At 43.5% G+C, this 19,658-nt stretch overlaps 1 protein-coding gene across 1 annotated transcript in view; it reads left to right on the forward strand.

The window, feature by feature from the left end:
* Positions 1-19,658, forward strand: part of prkn (parkin RBR E3 ubiquitin protein ligase) — a 125,071-nt gene that overhangs the window by 15,109 nt on the left and 90,304 nt on the right. The window contains exon 2 of the mRNA XM_072677685.1: positions 8,453-8,616. Within this exon, the coding sequence (XP_072533786.1) occupies positions 8,453-8,616 (164 nt within the window). The remainder of the gene's footprint in view (positions 1-8,452; positions 8,617-19,658) is intronic.

Below are 19,658 nucleotides of genomic sequence, written 5' to 3' on the forward strand. Positions count from 1 at the left end.
GATAATAATGCAACCCTGGCAGCTTTTTTTTGTTGTTGCTCAGGTCCTACCTATCTCCATCTTTTCCCCTGCTATCCATTTACTGCCCGGTTTTCAATAACACATCTTGTGGTTGATAACATACATCACCACCCCCTGCTCCTGCCTTTATTTTTCACCCCCTCGTCTTATATGTGTGATGTTCTTCTATGTTACTCCAGCCTTTTCTGAGATACACTCTGCTTGCATGGGATTAATAAGACCAGACAGACTGGGGGGAACATATTTCTTTGCGTTACAGCAAGCTGGTCAACCCTGATGAACTACGCTCTGCAGAATCAATTTGGCCATTGATCTGCTGGATAATCCTCCTCCACTGCACAGGGATCTGGCCTTTTTTTACCTCAATCAGGATACGTCAGTGGATATCCGCTGTATTCTGTCCCAGGATGCGTCCTTCATGTCCCATCCTAAGGCTCAAAAGGCATAGGCGAGGTGGTGGGGCCTTATCAAAGCATTTGCTCTCCTAATTGTTCATACTGAGCTCTGGAATTGAGGAATCAATCTTTTTTATTGTTATGGTGGAGGAAAATTAGAGGCTATAGGCCTGGCAGTATTTTAAGGTGTTTTTTGCCCGGCACTGTAGGGGGTTTTATTGCTAATCAATGGGCACGGGACAGGAGTGGGCACTGTAGTAGCAGGCCTGTGATGTCAGCCAACTTCGTTAAAACATCCTATTCGGGCTTTTTATTATTTTAGTATTTTTGTGCATTAATATAATGTAAGCCCAAGGTCACCTTCTCATTTTCCTGTACCTGTTAGAATGAGCAAGCTCCAAAAAAAAAGATTCAGGCTCTTTCTCTGCAACCTCTCCTCCTTCCTACTTCTCCTTCATAAGCCTCTCCGTCTCTCTCTCCTTCCCCTGCTTTCCTTCTCTTTCTCCACTCTGTCTGGCTCCAGCCTTAAAGAGTCCCCAGACCCATTTTCTCTCCGATGCTGCAGCAGAGAATTAAGCCAATCTGTCTTCATATTACTGCCTGTGTGCGGCCTAGATTGATCTGGCCGTCTGCCACTCCGGTCCGACACAAATCATTGGCCAGCCATGATACCCTGCCACCCCCCTCTTTTGATTGACAGTGCTCCCGCCTCGTCTTTCCTGCACCCTTTTCTTCTCCTTGCTCTCTCTGAATTACTGTCATGGGATGTGATCTGTAAATAACACACTTTTCATTATATGTAGAGTGTATTGAGACCGGGTGAATGTTTGTTTTGCTGCTCCTGAGCTGCTGAATGGACGAGTTTTCTCTTGCTGAATTGAAGAAGGTGGTTAGTGCCAGTGTTACAAATCCTGGATGTAGAAATGCAGTGGTGCACCTTTACACCTGTGAGAAAGCATACACACACACACACACACACACACTAAATCTGCATAATTCAGTGTTTGAGATGTAAACAAAGCCGTTCAGAGTCATTAGGTGTGAAATGGTTCATTGTAGAAAAATGTTCTCACGCTGATTGTAATAGGAACCAAGGGTCACAATGTCTCCAACACAAATATAGCCTGTTTTGTGGCTGTTTTAGGACATTCATGTAGCCTACCTCTCCGTCCATGGATGGGCTTTAGCCAAAACCTCTCAAAAATGGCATCTCGGACTTCAGGCAGCGTATTTGTAACCCATTAGTTTAAAAACCGTATGTGTGGTTCCTTTTAGAAGCAATAAACGCTTCAAACATCTGGTTCCGATCACTCCAACTGTGAGCATTTCTGACTCCGAAAGTTTCTCTGGATTGGAGCATTTCAGGAAAACCACTAGTATTCAAGTATTCAACATGTCATCAATTTTCTAAGTAAATATATTTCAAAAGGTTCTATTGATATGACATTCTCACCAGATGTCGGTAACAGCTTGTCCAATCCACACATGCAAAGAAATCAAACCATAGACGTCCAGAGATGACGTTATGTGTAATAATGAGAAGTGACCCGGGCGGAAAACGTATTGAACAAGCTTACTGAACTCTATTTAATACTTCGTACAAAAGCCTTTGTTGGTTAGGACAGCATCAAGATGCTGTTATGTGGAGAAACTAGTCGCATGCATTGCTCAGGTGTGATTTTGGCCCATTCTTCCACACAAACACTCTTCTCAAATCCTGAAGGTTTCTTAGGCTTCTTCTATGAACTCTGAACTTTAGGGCCTTTCATAGATGGATTCAGGTCAAGTGATTGGCTAGGCCGTTCTTGCAGCTTTATCCAGGGCAGTGGTGGCTCAGCGGTTAGAGTGCCGGGCTATCGATAACAGGGTTGTGGGTTCCATTTCCGGGCTCGGCAAGCTGCCACTGTTGTGCCCTTGAGCAAAGCCCTTTACCCTCTCTTCTCCCCACCGCTGTGGGTGTGTGTGTACTCACTGCCCCTAGTTCACTAGTGTGTGTGTGTGTGTGTGTGTGTTCACTACCACAGATGGGTTAAATGCGGAGGACACATTTTGCTGTACAGTGTACACTGAAACCAACTAAGAGTTTCCTTGGCTGTGTGTTTGGGATCATTGTCTTGCTGAAATCCTGGTAGATGGCAGCAGATATTTATCAAGAATGTCTCTGTACATTTGTCCATGCATCCTTCCTTCAATTATGTGAAACAGTGCCACTTTCTTTCTTCATGTGTTCAATACTTTTGTCCCTGTGTAATTTCTCGATATTACACATAATGTCATTTCTGGACATCTATGGTTTGATTTCTTTACATGTATGGATTGGATGGGTCAAGAATTTTATGTTGTCAGGAGCGCCTTTAAAAATATATTTGCTTAGAAAATTTGTGACGTGTTCAAGACGTATTTCACTTGCTCCAATATCTGACAAACCAGTGGAATCCCTCTTTAAATTCCAGTCAGAAATGGATTGTTTAAATTAGTTTTAAGTATGTTTGAGTCCATGCTTTATCTTTACCACAGTGTCTATTCTTTTCAGGAGACCCACTGTCTTTTTTTTTTCTGTAGTAAAATCTGCAGGGAGATTTTTTTCCACACCTCCAAGTTCAGTCTTAGGAGCACTTTCTGCTTCTCGCAATCCAAGTCCTCCCAGATACATTCAATGACGTTGAGGTGTGGACTCTGGTGTGGTCAGTCATTGATTTGGGAACACTAGCAGCTTTCTTGTTCTTAGGGAAGAGCTTCTTGATTAGCTCCACAGCCTTTCCGACCCACAGTGTCTAGTCGTCTTCTCACAGTGGACGGATGGAGAGAAACATCTGTGAATTGTTTCATTGTTTCAGATCTGAAGAGAGATAGGAGCTTGTTTTTCCTCCTCTGTCTGAAAGATGAATGCTTTAATGCTGTTTATCTGATTGGGCAATTTTTGCTGTTAGTGAAGAAAAAGATACACTCATTCACCTGTCACACATACACACACACACACACTAGGAGCTTAAAGCAGCCACCTAGCAATGCCCAGAGAGTCGTTGGGGTTTAGGTGCCTTGCTCAAGGGCACTTCTGTAACGTTCAGGCCCTGGCTGCCACAGCTGCCCCTTTTCTGTATCTTCTGTATCTTCTGTATAGTCATAGATATCCCTAGCCTTCCTGTTCCTCATACAGTTGGATTGTGTAATCCCATCAGAAACACCTCCTGAAAAAGAATGACTTGTATTTAATGTCTGTTTTTACTCAACGTTAAATAAATCTTCCATGCAATTACCTAATCATTGCCATTGTGGGGCAGCAAGGCAATGCATAAATTAATGCAGAGACAGGCCAGCAGCTTCAGGTAATGTTCCCATCAACCACCAGAATGAAAACTATCTGTAATTTCAGAGTGGCATGGTTGTTGCTGCCAGACAAGCTGTTTTTAAGAACTGCTGGGATTCTCAGTTGTACAGTCAACTGAGAATGGTCTGACTGGTTTGAGCTGACAGATAGCCTACGTTAACTCAGATAACCGCTCTGTACCATTGGGGTGAGATGGATGGGCTACAACAGCAGAAGACCACGTCAGGTTTCACTTCGGTCAGCCAAGAACAGAAAGCTGAGGCTGCAGTGGGGAAAGTCTTACCAAAACTGTCCAGGTGGAGACTAGAAAAACGTAGCCTGGTCAGTTGACTGTGGGTTTCTGCTGAGGCTTTGATGTTTAATACTGCCAACAGCATGAACCCATGGACTCGACCTGCCTTGTCTCACTGCGTCAGGCTGGTGGAGGTGCTTTAGTGGTGTGGATGTTTTCTTAGCACACTTTGGGTCCATTAATACCAGTCAGTCATTTCTTGAACTGTACTATAGGTAGTGTTCCTGACCATGTGTGTCCTTTCATGGTCATAATTGACTGGCTACATCCAGCATGGTAATACACCATGTCATAAAGCAAAGGTTCACTGATCCTTAGTAGCTTTCCAGGCCAACGTCTTGGTAGAATAGGAGATCTGCACCACAAACATGTCAAGATGGACCAAAAATAATGCTTCGTATCTTGTGGAATCCATGCCATGAAGAATTGAGCCTGCTGTGAGAGCAAAGGGACACCCTAGCCAGTATTAGTATGGTGTTCCTAATACAGTGCTCAGTGGTGTATTTCGGTTTCAAGACATCGGGAGCATTTTGTTTTTTACTTTTCCCTGGGTTTTCTCTGGAAGGCCTTAAAAAATGAATGAAAACTAACATCCCGTCTCTGTCTCTCTTCTTTGATTTGATTCCCCACACTGTTCTTTCTCTCTTTGCTCAATTTCCTCCTGACAAACATTCATGTTGGAGAGGGCAGAGTATTCCCGCTGTCATGCTCTGCTGAGTGCGATGTGCACGGCCTAGCTAAACAGCAGAATTGTTTGCCCTACTCCTGGTCAATGTACTGTATTCGCTGGCCGTAACACTGGCTGCTGAAAGCTACATAAGTAACAGTGGAAGAATGAGGCTAGAAATACCTGGTACTTGCTGGTGCCAGTAAGCAAAGCTAGCCCCCCCCTTCCCTTCTCTCTTAATACCGGTCACAGATTGAGCGAGGTGTTAATCTCTGGTATATGGAAATGCATAATTTAAGAATTAACCATGTGAAGCCATTCAGGGTTTTTTTTTTTTTTTTTGGTCTTGTCCAATAGATTGCATTGGCTAATCTTTGAGGTCGTAGGCAGTAGTTTGCGTGCGTTTGAGCGCCTGTTACAGTGGCCTGTCAGTGCTGGCTAATCCGGCCTGCCACCGCTCGGTGATTGCATTCTGTCACTCGTGCTCGCAGAGGGAAAACTCGGGCAATCCAGGCACGTCGAGACCCCCTCGCCAACCTGACTCCTGGTGTGATGAAACATGACAAAGGCGGAATTTACTCATTTGTTATCCTCCTGGAAGGGAGACAAAACAATGAGGGAGATTATGGAAATCATGGCGACAGCAAACATCACCCCCGGCCCAAACTGACACCGGCTCAGCGCGCCGCTTCAGGTTGATACAGGCTTATCTTCTTTCCAACTGTCAATGGAGACATTAGCCTACTATTATTGCACTTATTAGCGGGACTGCAGAGAATGGGAGTGGGACGGTAGTCATTGCTAATATTAGCACATCCAGAGTTTTGGAACTTTCTGCGAGAGCGGTGTTGGTGTGAGGAAAGTTCATTACTGTGGTGTGGAATTGGGACGACCTCCAGTGTTAGCAGTGTACTTGATTGCTCAAGCACAGGCATGTTGGTTTTTGTTGTTTCCCGGTGTCCCTCTAGTTCAAGTGTCTCTCAGCCATGTTTGTCTTTCGTTGACCCTCTCCTGGTTATGATTTGTTGTATTTTTGGCCACTTTTGGTTCAAGTGTCATTTGCCTGCACAAGAGCTTGATGGAATGCCTTTATTGGAGAATGTCACGCTTTAACAACAAGCAATCACTCAAGTCCCTCTTCAGAGCCGGAACAGGAGCTATAGCTTTTGTCATTTAGCCAAGCAGCAATCAGTACATGCCCTGCCCCTCCTAGTCCCCCAGTCCCCGTGTTTTAAGTCAACAATATCAGCAGATGCAATTTCCTGGAAGAGAGCTGTGCTTCAGTGATATTGAGTCGGAATGATCAAGTTGCTCTGAATTTGTGGCTGAACGTGTGCATTGGCGGACTGAAAGAAAGGGTGGGTTATTTACTGAATGTGCATCGTGTACATCAAGCCCTTCCTTTTATCAAATGTTCCATCGGAGTAAATATTTACTCAGACCAGATTTGGTGCGTCTGAAGAGGAGGAGGAACACGACCCCCTCCTCTAGGTTTTCGTTATAATACAATATTTGATGGAGGGGATTTTTTTTTATTCCTTTCTTTTTCAGATCAACCATTTTCCCATTTCGGAATTTATCTCCGTGCCTCGGGGGCCTCTGCAAAGGTTGACTCATTTCAATTAAAATAATAAGCAGAGGCGATAACGGAGGGGGGAAAAATACTTCTGCGCCAAAATCGCAGTCATCTTAATGAAGGGTTTTGGGGATTTGCAGGAAGCGACTGTACGGCCTGAATGCTAAAGTCTGTCTTTTTGTCTAGCCAAGCCTGTCACCTGTCCTTCGTCTCTCTCTCTCTCTCCTTCTCTCCTTCTCTCCTTCTCTCTCTCTCTTTCTGTCTTTCTCATTCCATCTCAAGCGCCTGTCCTCTGTCTCTCCTCCACACTTTCATATTCCCTCCTTCATATCTGCTGGCGTTGGTGTTTTGCATTTGCTGTGCCTTACCTCCCTTCTGAAGCTCTCTCTCTCTCTCTCTCTCTCTCTCTCTCTCTCATTCGCTCTGCTTTCATTCCCCTTCTCTTTCACCCTGAACCTGACGTGTGTCCAAAAGAATAAAAACACAAATAACCAAATTGGACAGGCAATGTACAAATGGCTTTCAGGCAGAGATTGGCTTCCGAGTTCCAAGTAAGGCCTGATCTTCACTGTTCCCTCTCATTTAATAAGGGAAACGTATCTGCACAGGGTTCTGCCAACATCAAACCATTCCCTAACACGCAGCTATTCTAGAGATGGCACTTGCCTTTTCAGTACATGGATGCTAGTCAGACAAAGCCTAGAGAATCTAAAAACATCAGAGGTCAAAGTGATATTACATTTCCGCTTTTAGAGGCTTGTGTCTTATGTTCCATCAGATTGCATTCACCTGATTATACCACAAAGCTACAACACGCTTTCTGTCTGCACTTGTAAAGCTGAATGCTCCATAGCTATCGCCTGTTTTTTTGTTATCGGAATATAGCCAAGTGTGGCAGCAGTGATGGGGGCCTAAAACTGTGTGTGGTTCTCTGTTAATGAACCGTTTAGCACCGTAGAGTTAACAGTGGAATGAGAAGTAGACCATTAGCTGCCGCCGTTTCTTCTTTTAGCGAGATAAGAATGGAGAAACTTGCTCATGAGGCATTCATTAAATATATTAATTGTAGCGCACCATGCAGGTCTTATAATAATGGCTCCTTCATCCAAACAAGGTGTGATATAACGCTGTTTAAAAAAAAAAAAAAAAAGGTGCAAAATTTCCTGCTGGACATAAAATACTTAATATGGGGAATAAGTAGTACTTTACCTTTTTTGTATTTTTTTGTTAAAGAATTTTTACTGTACTTTATATTGTAATTGTACAGTGTATCGCTTGTCAAATACTTCAATTAAAAGCTGAACATTAAAAATTAAAGAGGTTTCTGGTCTGTTAGCTATGTTTTAGCCTTATTTACTTATTATTAACTTGAATTTTAAGCAAAACCGAGTTCTTATTTATCCGTCGATGCACTTTATAGTCTATGTAAAGTAGCATAATAGTACATTAACAGCACAATGACTTTATCTAAAGTATGATACATCGACTTTAAGCGAGAATCAAAATGTTCCATTGATTTTCTCTCTCAAATCTCTGCGGCATGTATAGACTCAATGACCACAGAAAACACAGACAGCGCAACATCTCTCAAAAGTGTGGCCTCCACAGGTATAGCGCCTCTGCTGGCTGGTTGCAGCATGATGTGCAGCTTCGAACATCCCTGTATGTTTCAATAACAGAGCAGCCTGTTTTCCTTCTCATTCTTCTCCTATTAGCTGTCTTTCCACCTCCAGTATCTAAGTCTAACGGTTAGTTGTCCCTGTTTTTAGAGGCTAATGCTCATAATGGCCCATTTTTGGTTTGTTTTTTAAAACATTATTCTGCTGTATCATAAGTAGGGGATACACTTAGGAATGAAGTGATTGACAGCCTTGGCTAGAAGAGATCACCTGCAGGGCATCTTCTGTTCATTGCATGAAGTAGCTGTAGTAGCTGAGTTTTAGACCAAGTCCAAGACATCTTCTGAGACATGCTTGCATGATGGTTGCCCATTAGCTCTGCTGAGATCAGCAATATTATTCTCAGTGTTGAACTTTTCTCAGTGGTTTCTTCAGTTTTCCAAAGAAGACCAAAAGATCCCCAACAGCTTTCTGGTTAATATATTTAGGTACTGCAAACCAAGAATGCTCAAACTTTAATACTCCTCCATTCTTTCTCTCTCTGCTCCTCTCAGTGTATGTGCGCTTCAACTCCAGTCATGGTTTCCCAGTGGAGGTGGAGCAGGGGGCGAGTGTAGCAGAGCTGAAGGAGGCAGTGGGCTGTCTGCAGGGCGTCCAGCCCGATCAGTTGAGGGTCATCTTCGCTGGCCGGGAGCTCTCCAGTGACTCAACCCTGCAGGTAACTCCTCTTTGTCTGTCTGTTTGACCGCCTGTCTCTTTTGCTCGTCCGCACGCTCACTGTTTTGATGATGGCAGGGTTGCTGTGGACAGTTGAGGTTATATCATGCATTAAGCATCAACTTCAACCCTCTCTCCCTCTCTGTTTTCTCTTCCCTCTCTGTCTTTCTCCATCTTACTTGTGCAGTACACACTCTCTATCCTCCCTCTTTCTCTTTTCCACTCTGCTCTCTTTTCAAGCTTGTAATTTCTCTATCTCTCTGTCTCTCTCGGCATGAATGTAGTGAGTATAATATTGCCAAAGCATTATAACAACAGTATGAACTAGGGTTGGATGGTTTTGCCGAAAAATGATCAAATTCACGATTACAGAATGTTAAACAGCTCTGAATCAGGAGAGTGAAGCTGGTATGCATTAGCTTAGTTAACAGGTCAAACTCCGGCAAAGTCTGGCTCCCTGAAACAGGGCCCAGACCCCCATGGTTTTGGACCTGTAGCCCATTCGCAAGCTTGCATTTGCTTGGCCAGCTCGGCTACAGCACCACCGAGCATCAGACAGCTCAATTCAGCTGCTGTTAACTAAGCAAAGTCCAGCATCTGGTGTTGGGAGTAACAGAAAGGAGAAGTGAAACCGGCTCTTCCGTGTTTGGACTCTTAGCCGGTTATCTAGGCTTAGATAAGGGAGCTGGCGGGTTATATGTCACAGCACAGACCGTGTTCCAGCTCACTGAGGCTCACATCACAACACATCTCGGGAGTGTTTTCAGGCACATTGAGTAAACTGGTTCGTTTAGGTTTGCTTGCTCTCCCTTTCAATCAAACTCCACGTAGCTGAACTTGCAACTACACTGGGCTTGAGCATGACCTTACCAGTCAGTGAGCTCTCATAGTGCCCCCACACTGTGGCTTTTTTAAATGCACATGGGGGAATGAGCTTGTTTGCCCGGGAACTCGATAGAGCAGAAATGTGATACATTAGACATGCCATCATTTTGAAAGACCATCCTCATTTAGAGACACCACAGTAGACGTATTACAGATATACCACCCAACCCTAATGTTGACCTGTAAAGCTTTCTTGGAGTGATGCCATAGAAGAACCACTTTTGTTCCCAGTATGAACCATGTTTGTAAAATAGATGAACCTTTACATCAAGGTTTACATTAGGGTTTTAAAACCCTACAGAAGATTGGGTCTCTACCACAAACATGATTCTTTATGGATCCAATGTGGTTCTTCTGTGGCTTCTCCTAAAGAACCTTTTGTAGCCATTTTCAAGACTGAATGGCAACAATAGTCACAGTAGTGGTCACTTCTCTTCTCTTCTCTTTCACTCCCTGTCATTCTCCCTCTTCCTCTCTCAGTGGGGTTCTAACAGGGTAAACAGAGCCTAGGGATGTCCTGAACTTTAATCCGTGGTGCTTCATTAAGCCTGACCTTCTTAATTATGCATTAAAAGACACACATACTCTCTCTCTCTCACACACACACACACACACACACACACGCATACACATCACCACAGTGAAACACTCTTAGATGCACTCACAGGAGCTGATGCACTTATAATACATATAATACACACACACATGCATACACACACTTTCTGCATTCCCAGTCACATTCTCTTAGCAGTACGCTGGTGCAGTGCTCCATTTCAGTGCCTTTGGTGAAGGAGGGTCCGGGCAGGGCAGGTTCTGGCCACTGGAGTGGAGCATCCTCCCTTGGGCCGCCTGCTAAAAAGGCATAGTGACTCTACTCTGCCCCCTAGTGTTCAAATCCATGACACAACCCATCAGTGATCAAGGCCAAGATCACTGCTTCTTCGCTTCTTTACTCCGCATCCTCTTCATTTCATATCTGAGCACTTAAACACTTCATTGAAATAAGCATGTTAAAGCAGTCTAAACAGAGCAGAACTAATTGCCACTTTATTTGTTCAGTAAGACTGGTATGTGCCGAGCAGTGGTGTCCTCTGTAAACACAGCCTCCTACTTACTCTGTGGATTACGGGGATTAATACTGGAGTAAATATGAATTGCATGGATTAAATCCTGTTTATTTTATAGGTGGGTGATTGGATGCGTTCTATGTGACCAAGATGAAAATCTTGTCACCGGTGCCAGCAGTTATTTTAAGGAGCTAACATTCAAATAACTATAATCATTAAATATAGTGAGAATTAATTAGACTTCAGTGGGTTTAATTAAATGACGCATCACTGACTGATAGGATCCCGTGGAAGGTGGAGTCAGCAATTCTGGAAAAAGATTGTTGATATTTGAACTCAGCAGCAAAACAACCACACCCCTCCCATCAGTGGTCCTTCAGACATCCCACCCCCAAAGTCTTCGACACTCATTGCCAAGGAGAACAACATACAAGCTCACAAGCACAATAACTCACAACACAATAAATAGCTGAATTTAGGTGTTGCTAATAGCTTCTACAGCACTACAGTGGCCAAGAAGAGGACAACAAGTCTGTATATAGCATTTTATCCATTGACTATTATCTGTGTAAATATTTCCACTGTATTTGCAAGCTTGTTTTTGTGGTACCGTTGAACAGACACATAACAACATACAACAGGAATATAGCGAACAAGGACAGATAACTAACATAAGTAAGATAACTAACGTCACCTAGACTGGGTTTGCAAACTGTCGCTACAGATAATGCTGCAAAGGTAACCTGTTAAGGATTAGCCATCACAAACAGAACAAACCAATACTGACCTATTGGTTCTGTGAAACCTCAAATAAAGGGAATGTTAGTCAACCTTCTCCTTTTCCATGCCTTTCAACCCTCTAAGGATCTCTCCGCTGTTGAAACTAAAGATGGAAAAAATAATTGGCTATGTACCGGACGATTTTCAGCCAAAATATGTGTTTGGCGATGGACTCATATTTCTTTCATTAGCCGGTTCTGAGAGCCGTTCAGGTCGTATTTGGGTTAAGAATAACGTCAGCTCTGCAAGAGGTTCATTGGTAACAGGATACTGCTGTTCTTTGTTCAACCGCTTGGTGGAACTGCAGAACTTGTGCATTAAAACCAGTGTTGGACTCTTGTTTGTTTGTTTGTTTGTTTATTTTTTGTAACCATATAACCAGACTCAATCTCACATTTGTGGAACGAGTAAAACCTACCTGCTTTGTGAAGGAAGCAGCTTAAAGACTTTTTACACAACTAACTGGATGCCCTTCTCCAGAGTACATCGCTCAGCCCAGTACAGTGAGTATCTGAACACAGCAGAGCTATCAAACACAGCTAACCACACAAAACAGCAGCACCATCACCAAAAGTACATCAGCAACCGTCAGAAAGCTAAAGAGACCGTGATCAAGTTTTTAGAGCTAGATAAGCAGCCCTTTTCCGTTGTGTTTCCATGTTGAGCTCCACAGTGCTGTTCTGCATGGAAATTCACGGCTCTGGACGTTTTACACAGCGTGTGGTTACGACTCCAAAAATGCAAAGTACATTTTGTGTTGAGAGACCGCATTAAAGAAGCACTGCATGATATTGCATTACCAGTTAGGTTTGCCTGGAAAGGTTCATGTAGCATCCAGCCATGGCCTCGTAATCGGTATAGGCAATCGGTATCATTAGGCTAGCCATAACTACGGAGTGTTGTAAGCACTAGTTAGCCATATATTGGCTTATAATATTAGCCTTTTACAGTTAGATATATTCATAGGAATTGCCACAGTTGCCTTCCTCTGCCGACGCTGCCAAAACAGTGGACTGTGATTGGTCATTTTGCATGTCTGTCATATGGCCTCTTCCTGCCAGACAAAAACCTTGTATCTCCAAAAAGGCAAAATGTATTTAAATTATGTCAAAAAGTGAAAAATAGAAAGAGGGAGACAAGGTTTTAGCATGACAATGGCAATATCCTCCATTAATCTCAGTGGGTCTCCTACCCTTCTCCTACCAATGAAAAATGCATGGGAGGGGTTTAATTATGAGCGTGTAAAGGCGGGGCTTAGTGGGGTGCGAGGTGCTGGCTAGAAAGCAGCCAGTTGGAGCATTAACACTCGTAAGGTCGCCAGCCACTGCTATGTAATAGAGCAGGGCTGCTCAATCCTGGTCTTGGAGTTCAGATCCAACACAGCTGACGCTAATGTTCAGTTGCTCCTGAAGGCCTTCATTACCTGAATGAGGTGTGTTAGATACGGGGTGGAGCTAAATTCTGCAGGGTGGTAGATCTCCAGGATCAGGATTGAGCAGCCCTGTAATAAAGGGGAACAGTGTTTCTTGCTTTGTCATCATCAATTGGTGATGACAAAGCAATTTTTTTAACCTCTAGGGCTTGCACTAGCCAGGTTTAGAACAGCAAAAGTGTCATTTAAGAAGATATAATTGATGTGTCCGTCTGTTTGTAGGTCTAAAAAATATTGTTCAGCGTTTACTTTACTGCACTTTAAGGGATAAAAAGCACCAGACTCTCTCACAACAGGCGTAAAACCTGGCTTACAAAATAAGGTCCGCAATGCCTTTTTGTGCTTACCAGCAACATAGAATGAAGACTCCTTGGCCTCTATGACTATGCGGTCAGCCACGCTGTAGGGCATCTGTGACGGACTTGTCTTTACTGCGGTAAAGCATGGCCTTGCAAACCTGATCGCCATTATTCACCTCTGTTGCTTTGTTGGCTTCTGTGAACAGAATGAATTGGTTGCAGCTGTTCTGTTGTTTCCGCTGGTTTAACGGGAGCTGAGTGACAGAATAAGGACAGCAGAGAGTGTGTCCGTCTCCAGGGATACCGGACCTATTTCATGTCATGCTCAGTCGACAAGTGATGGTTAGGGACGTACAGCATGGCACACACTTCGGAGCCAACATGCCTGTACACATAACGCACACTCTCTAGTGGACAGAGTCTGAGACACTTCTTCATGGTGTGGCAGACATGAAGGTGACCTATGTGTCTATTTGTGTGTGTCTGGATGTGTGTGATAGGTGCATGCAGGTATCCGTAAAATTGGGTTATAGGACATGAAGGACAGTGGAAACACAATTGACATCTTCGGTGAAAAGCACTCAAACTCTGCAGCAGTGTGTCGCTGTCCTTCGCTGTGTATGCACTTTATTTAAAGGTCTCCTACAATGGGAAAGCGGCATTTTCCTTGGCATAGTGGAATAATGAGAGTTCAGTGCATAGATGTGCCAAACCATGAACCTCAAACACTGTTACCTCTAAGATACCTCTAATCTTAGACACTACTAAACACATGTCAATATGTAGACCATCGTACTCTACTATTCGCCAAAGTACTCTTGGAAGAGGTGGGTCTTCAATCTACGTTTGAAGATGGCTGTTCAGACACCCAGGGGAAGTTCGTTCCACCACTTTGGTGCCAGGACAGAAAAAAGCGAGTGGCGGGTCAAGCCGAGCCGTACTTGATGCTGGAAGGGCTCTTGGTGCAGATCAGCTTTTGATCATTGCCATCAAGTGTGGAGGGGCTGGTCCAGTCATGGCTTTGTAGGCCAGGGTTTTGAATCTGATGTGGGAAGCAGCTACAGGAAGCCAGTGAAGAAAGAAAGCAGCAGTGGAGTGACCTGGCTTAGAAACGTTGAAGACGACCCGTGCTACTGAATTCTGGATAGTTTGCAGGGGCCTGATGGTGCATAGGGAGACCAGCCAAAAGCTGACCACACACATTCTGAGAGGACGCTGAGAGAAAAGCAGCACCATCCGATAAGACTGTACTATGCTACGCTATGCTTTAAACATTTTACTAAAGGGTTTCCATTCTTTCAGTGTAATTGATCATATGCTTCAGATGAGAGGTCCCTATCTATGAATCCAGGCTGGGATGGTGTGGCCTGTGGCGGTGGGGTGTTGTGCCCAGTGTAATATCTTTTCACAGGGCCCAAAATAGTGTAGCCAACTGGTAGCCTACACTAGGTGAGTAGGAGAATAGTAAAACTGGAGCATTTGTTTGCTGTTTTACAAGCCTATTCCCAAACCCTGTTATTTTGCCCCAGGATGAAACACGCTAATTCTCTAACCTTTTGTGGCTCTTAAAAAATCTAAAGAATTCCACTATCCAGACCGTAAAAAAATGATTAGCTTTTTTTGGCCGTATTACTTCATCATGATGCCTCATAGCAGCATAGCATATGTAACAGGTGTCTTTGTCTTGCCCTTGTGTATTTCTTTCCTGATCTGTGTCTGTGTTTTGCCCTGCCATGTGCACATCATTACATGGCTCTGTTTAGGTCTCTGTCCTAGACCCACCTTGATATTAGTGTTACCACCTGTGCCTTCTCTGCAGCCCCACCCTCTTGTTAGTCTCAGGTGTGTAGTCCCTTTGTTCCAGTGTTTGTTTGTCTGGTCTCGTACATGTACATGTGTATTCATGTCGGTTCGTGCCATGTTTGCTTGGCCTGTTTGTTTCTTTTGCTAGTTTCACAGTGTTTGGTTTGATCTCCAGTTTGTGTTTCTTTGTGTCCTGTTTGCTTAGTTCGGTTTTATGTTTATGTTTGATCTATCCTGACATAGCTTTCACCGCTGTCACAAGAACTGTATTGGATAGTGTTGCCATTTGGCCTTGCACGCAATTAACTAGCTGATGAGATTTTAGTAGGGTCTGGTAGGGTTAGCTTTTAGCCTTGCCCCTGGCTAGCACCCACTTGCCTCAGCTGCTTCCCCACGATGTGTGGCTCCCCCCCCAGCAGTGCATGCTCTTAATAGCCGGTCTTCAGGTGGTGCTTAATCTGGTTGGCCTAGTGTTAGCTTTTAGACTTTTTCCTCTTGCTTCCACATTCTCCCTAAGTAAATGTTCTGTTAGCCTCAAAATGCTTTTGCTAGCGAGCCAAGAATGTCACATCAATACACATATTACAAATGAAGTGAGCAGAAACGGTCATTTTAGCAGGTCAGTGTGGCTGTATTAATATGTATATCATGTATCATCTGTGTACAGGAAAGAATATAGCCATGACTGCAAAAGCAGTGAAAATTGGTTATCCTTTATTAACATGTAATATAATTTGGGCAGTGCTAATTAATTGGGGGTTCTGCTATTCACCGCTCATATGTCTTTCAGCGTGTATGTGTGATACAGGTCGAACTATACCTCTACTGAGCAATTCTCATTTCACCAGGTTACTGGCACAATTATTTGGACGCCCTCTGTTTAACATGGTGTGTGGTTTGTGATTGCTTTTGCTTTGTATGACCCTGAAGTACTGCTGGATTTCTGTGCTGATTTCAATTGTCTGAGTGCCATTTACATTGGAGAGCCACACACACACACACACACACTCTGAGAAATGTCATCAACTATCACCGTGTCACCTTTTCCTCTTTACTGTTGGAGCAATCAATATGCACTATACTAGCTCGGTTTGTTTAATGAGCTCTCATCTCTTCTCCAAATGAATTTACATGTCTCTCATTCATATTTCCATCAGCTTCATTGTGCAATGAATTTAGCCAGGCGCAGATAAAGCTCTCAGGTAATTAAGGAGTTTGGTTCTGGTTATTGTGTGAGTGTGAGTGTGATATACTGGGAAGTGTTGGCGAGTAGAGAAGCTAATGGGTTATTAGCGCAGCGTATAAGCGCTCGGGTGTCAAGCTGCTGGTGTTGAAGTAGCGTGATTCTCACAGTGTGATTCTGTAATCAACGCGTGCTTAATGCGCCATGTGCGCAGTTCACCTGCTCGCGAGCTTCTGCCAGCACTTTGCCTCACTGCTACGGATCCAGTTGTAATCTCCCGGCCCAGGAGGGGATAGCTGTGTGAATCTGGGGCTTTAAAAAGACATTCAAAGCTTCTGTTGCTCTCCACCATTAACAAGCAACTCCGGATTCGCTTGCTCTGGTGCCGAGACGCTTACGCAGCAAGTGTAACCACATGCCTGTAGTCGCGAAGAAAAGAGATGGTTGAATATGGACACAGGCCTGCTGTTTGTGTTTGTGTGTGTGTGTGTGTGTGTGTGTGTGTGTGTGTGTGTGAGAAGGTGTTCAACTTTCTAAGTGATAGTTCACACAGTACAATGGTGCTCCATGTCACTGAAAAGAGTGTACACACATTTTTCTAAACTAAAAAGAGTGTACCAATCAGAGTGCTTGGATTTGACCCCTAATGCCACCTTAGCCGACTGTTTTGACTAGCTTTACCTAAAAGTACACTCCCTGCACTTGATATATGGTTGGGTTCAATACAACCCTCAAATGCTTAATGCTATAATTTTTATCTTTTATTATTTCGAACAGACGTTCTTGCAAGTTACAATTTTTCATTTCCATCTAGTGTTGTATAGCGCCTCCTTGAGGTGGTTGGTACAGCCTCTTGTGTTTTTTAAGCAGTAACATGTAAACAGTGAATATAAACTTACTCATAAGTCATATTTTTAGGCCGCAATTGGCTACAAAACTGACAAAAGACCCACCAAAAGAATCTCTCATGGTATAAAAGTATGAAATTCATAGAATAATAAAGCATTCAAACTTTAAAATGATAATAAAAAAAAATTGTGAGGAGTTTGGAGGAGGATTTGTTCCACTCAGGCTAAACATTCAAAGCTGAAGTCCAAGATTCTGTGTGTTATTTGCATTTGCCATAGTCAGACGCCAGTTAGCTTGAGCTAAGCTTAGTATGGCAGGTTTCTAACTTTCTAAGGGCTTTCATCATCAGCTTTCCAGGTGGAACTCTGGTTCCTTTGGTTCCCACATTATGTTTATATATATATGTGTGTGTATATATATATATATATATATATATATATATATATATATATATATATATATATATATATATATATAACTTGACAGACAGAGCTTCACAGCTTCTAAATGAAAATTGCTTCCAGAAGTCATCATAGGTCCTTCACAACCAATTTCTGAATGATCACTCCGCAAGGAACTGCATACCATCAAGATATGGAGCAGAGTGGCACGCAAGAGAATGACCACTGCCACTGCTGGTAGACCCGTATGACCATACGCTTCCATACACCTGCAAATTCAGCTACTTCCTCCACACTCTGGCCTTTGGGACATCCAAATGCAATCACTCCTTTTTTGCCAATAATTAACATCATCTGAAACCATGAATCCCATCACATACCCACACAGGTATTTATAGCTTGATCATCCTTGTGCAGCGCCATCTGCAGGAGCCTGAAGTTACTACTACTTAGACCCCTTAGACAGCCTATTGACCGCCTATTGAAGTGTCATTACAAGCCTCTATTAGCAAAGAAAAGTCCAGTTTGTACAGAAGTCCCTGAAGTTAGAGTAATACAGCTTAGTGTATAATAAACCTTTCTTCATTAAGGGGCTAAACCACGTAAAGTGACACATTTTTTGGCCAGGGGGCAACTACACTAATCTGCAACATTTGGACCTGAGCTTGGGTTTAGGGTGTAGAATTGTGTATGGGAACATGGTAAGTATGAGGACATGGTAAATGAGCCCAGAACCCTCTAACTGGATCCTAAAACAAACCTCCAACTGTGGTCTCAGAACGGTTCATTTATAATCGTCTTAATATTGTTGAGTGTGCATTGATGCTTTATAACCTGAAAGTTTGTAGTCCAAAGGTTTGTAGACACCTGCTTAGCCTACATTTCTTCTGAAAGCAGTGGCAACCTCTGCTCTTCTGGGAAGGCTTTACACTAAATGTTGGAACATTGGTGTGAGGATATGATTGCATTCAGAGGTTAAATTCACTGATTAGGAATAGTGGGCACATGAATGACCCTACATTTTGATATTGTGTGTGTATGTATATATATATATATATATATATATATATATATATATATATATATATATATATATATATATAAAGTTTGTATGTTTTGTGTGTTGTGAGTCCACTCACGTTGTCGGCTTGGTGTGAAGTGTGTGTGTGTGTGTGTGTGTGTGTGTGTGTGTGTGTGTGTGTGTGTGTGTGTGTGTGTGTGTGTGTAGAGCTGTAGGCGCAGACAGCCTCTGCTGTTTATCTGTCCGTGCCTCGGGACTCACAGGCTGATATTTGTAGTGACGAGAAGAGCACTGGCTGTAATGCGCTCTATTAGCTCGCACATCCCTGAGGAGCAACAACTCTGTGTATCTCTCTCTCTCTCTCTCTCTCTCTCTCTCTCTGCCTGTCATTGGCTCTCTTGTCTCACCTCTCTTCCCCTCTTTGTCTTTCCTGCCAAAGCTTTACCTCCATTTTGTCTCTGTCCATCACTCTCTGTCTCCCTCCACCTTTCCCCCTTTGTCTTCGTCTTTTTCCCCCTCGGTTCCTCACTATCTGTCCATCCCTCACTCTTGTCTTCTGTCTGCGGCAAAAGATCTATTTTAGTATTAGAACTCCTCAGAAATGATATCTTAAGGACTTCTGCTGTTCGTTGCCAATTACTCTTGAGTTAATGCTTGTCTCACGTCTTTCCACTGCCTCTCCATATGCTGTGGAGGAGCAGCTGAGACAAGTCTGCACTTTCTCAAGGTTAACTCGGCTCTTTCAGCCTTAAGGACTCTCTGTCTGAGAGGACTCCTCACTCCCCTCCATCCCGCATCACCACGCAGCCAGTCATTGTCTCGTCTCGACCTTGTGTAGCCCTGTGCGTGCTGTGGTGTAGAAGTGGACGATGTGAACTCAAGTCCTGGCCACGATATTTTCCACTATCCAGACTGTAATAAATGTAATAGGTTATCAAAATAAATACTGCAGCCGTTACCACCACCACCACTACCCCTGCTGCTACATCACGTAATATTTTACTAAAATATCAAGATGTTCAATTTTAAAGCAACACTACGTGACATTCTTACCTCAGAATAACAGCTTCAAAATCATGGCGATGCTCCACCGACCTGTTATAGGCAGAATAACCACTGTGGGCTCGACAAGCTGCAATGTGTATCTTTGGTGAAGCAGGCAGGAAAAACGAACCACAAGAACTGGAGTAATGCTGCAGAAACAGAGTCGTAGTTCTGTACCTCTCAGCTTGTCCAGGAATGCATGTGTAAAGCGTGTCCTTTAAGGGTGGCTCAAAGCAGGAGCTCTGTAGAGGCAGCCCAGGAAGAATTGAAAGAAATGGC

This window comes from Salminus brasiliensis, chromosome 4, assembly GCF_030463535.1.
Source record: "Salminus brasiliensis chromosome 4, fSalBra1.hap2, whole genome shotgun sequence".
NCBI classification, from domain to species: domain Eukaryota; kingdom Metazoa; phylum Chordata; class Actinopteri; order Characiformes; family Bryconidae; genus Salminus; species Salminus brasiliensis.